The sequence below is a fragment of the Myotis davidii genome, unplaced genomic scaffold (genome assembly GCF_000327345.1).
Source record: "Myotis davidii unplaced genomic scaffold, ASM32734v1 scaffold436, whole genome shotgun sequence".
NCBI classification, from domain to species: domain Eukaryota; kingdom Metazoa; phylum Chordata; class Mammalia; order Chiroptera; family Vespertilionidae; genus Myotis; species Myotis davidii.
The window spans coordinates 4435147-4436601 of record NW_006292604.1 but is presented as its reverse complement, the minus strand read 5'-3'; the positions used below and the strand labels follow the sequence as shown (position 1 = coordinate 4436601).

Below are 1455 nucleotides of genomic sequence, written 5' to 3'. Positions count from 1 at the left end.
AAAGCAGGGACCCCACCCCGCCGGCTGGGCCTCCACGGGAGAGGCACTCGGCTCCGCCTGCGGGTGAGAGGCTGGGCGGCCAGGAGGAGGGACGGAGGGGGCACGAGGGGCACGCACAGCGCTGTCCCCAGGGAGCCTGGGCGAGGCGGGGGCCTCACGCCGGGAACCGCGGTGTCAGCCCCACGGCCAGGACTACGTCTCGCCGACGAGGATGGCAGCTCCCTCGGCTCTACAGTGGCGCGGGGGTGGCGGGGTCCCGGCGGCCCGCATGCCCACAGTACCTGCCCTGCTCATGGCCGGCCGGGCCCCCTTCAGCGCGCACAGGCGTTTTCCTCCGAAGGGGACGTACTGCTGGGACGAAGGCAGGCTCTCGGCCTTGAGGAGCTGCCGCCGGTGCTTGTCACGGAGGACCGAGTGCACGGCCTTCAGGAAGTCCTTGCGGCTCTTGGGGGAGCTGTGGAGGTCACAGGCGTTAGGGAGACTGTCCCAGCACAGGGACTGCGAACGTCATCAGGAGCCCCAAGCAAGCCCTGAGGACCAGGGTTAGAGAGAGGCCTGCTCCAGTCTCCAAGTCCCACCCAGCTATTTGCATGGCTGGGGCTCACCCCGCATCTGAACAGCACAGCCACACCCCACCTGCCCCTGATCTGCATAGCCACACCCATGCCCCGCCCCCTGTGCAGCAGTCACACCCCACCCTGCCCGCTGATCTGCATAGCCACACCCACGCCCCGCCCCATGCAGCACAGTCGCACCCCACCCTGCCCTCTGATCTGCATAGCCACACCCATGCCCCACCCCCTGTGCAGCACAGCCACGCCCAACTCTGCCCTCTGATCTGCACAGCCACACCCACCTGCCCCTGATCTGCATAGCCACACCCATGCCCCGCCCTCTGATCTGCATAACCACACCCACATACCCCCCTAAACAGCAAACTCCGCCCTCTAATCTGCATAGCTATACACATGACCGCCCCCCAAGCCCCCAAAGCAGGGCAACCACACCCACACCCGCCCTCTGATCTGCATAGCCATGCCCCCAGGCAGTGATGCCACGCCCACACCCGCCCTCCTCGCACAGGCTCACCCGCAGCACAGGTGGAACACCCGCTCCGGCCTCCCTTCTGACTCCGACTTGACGTGGACGATCTCGCACGCGGTACTGGCATCGGCATCTGGAGGGTAAAGGCGCGGGTGAGGGTGCGTCTAGGGCTGGTTGGCGTCTTTGTGAACGTTTCCCGGCTCGGTGAGCGATGGCACAGAGCAGAGCCACTGAGACAGGCTCACCACCGACCGCGACCAGAGACGGGGCTCAGGCTCAGGGGGGCTGAGACAGGGGGGCCTGGAGAACTGCCAGCCGCAAAACCCCCCTAGACAGTCGGGAAGGGCAGCCGGCCCATCTCACTGGCTGAGAACTGGCCGTCCAGCTGCAGGCAGGTCAGGCTGAAGGGTT

At 66.8% G+C, this 1455-nt stretch overlaps 1 protein-coding gene across 1 annotated transcript in view; it reads right to left on the bottom strand.

Moving 5' to 3' along the window:
• Positions 1–6: 6 nt before the first annotated feature.
• Positions 7–1455, bottom strand: part of TIAM1 (T-cell lymphoma invasion and metastasis 1) — a 72855-nt gene continuing 71406 nt past the window's right edge. The window contains exons 21-22 of the mRNA XM_015565533.1: positions 1090–1177; positions 7–454 (exon numbers count right to left, since the gene is read on the bottom strand). Coding sequence (XP_015421019.1) covers positions 193–454; positions 1090–1177 — 350 coding nt within the window. The 3' untranslated portion in view covers positions 7–192. The remainder of the gene's footprint in view (positions 455–1089; positions 1178–1455) is intronic.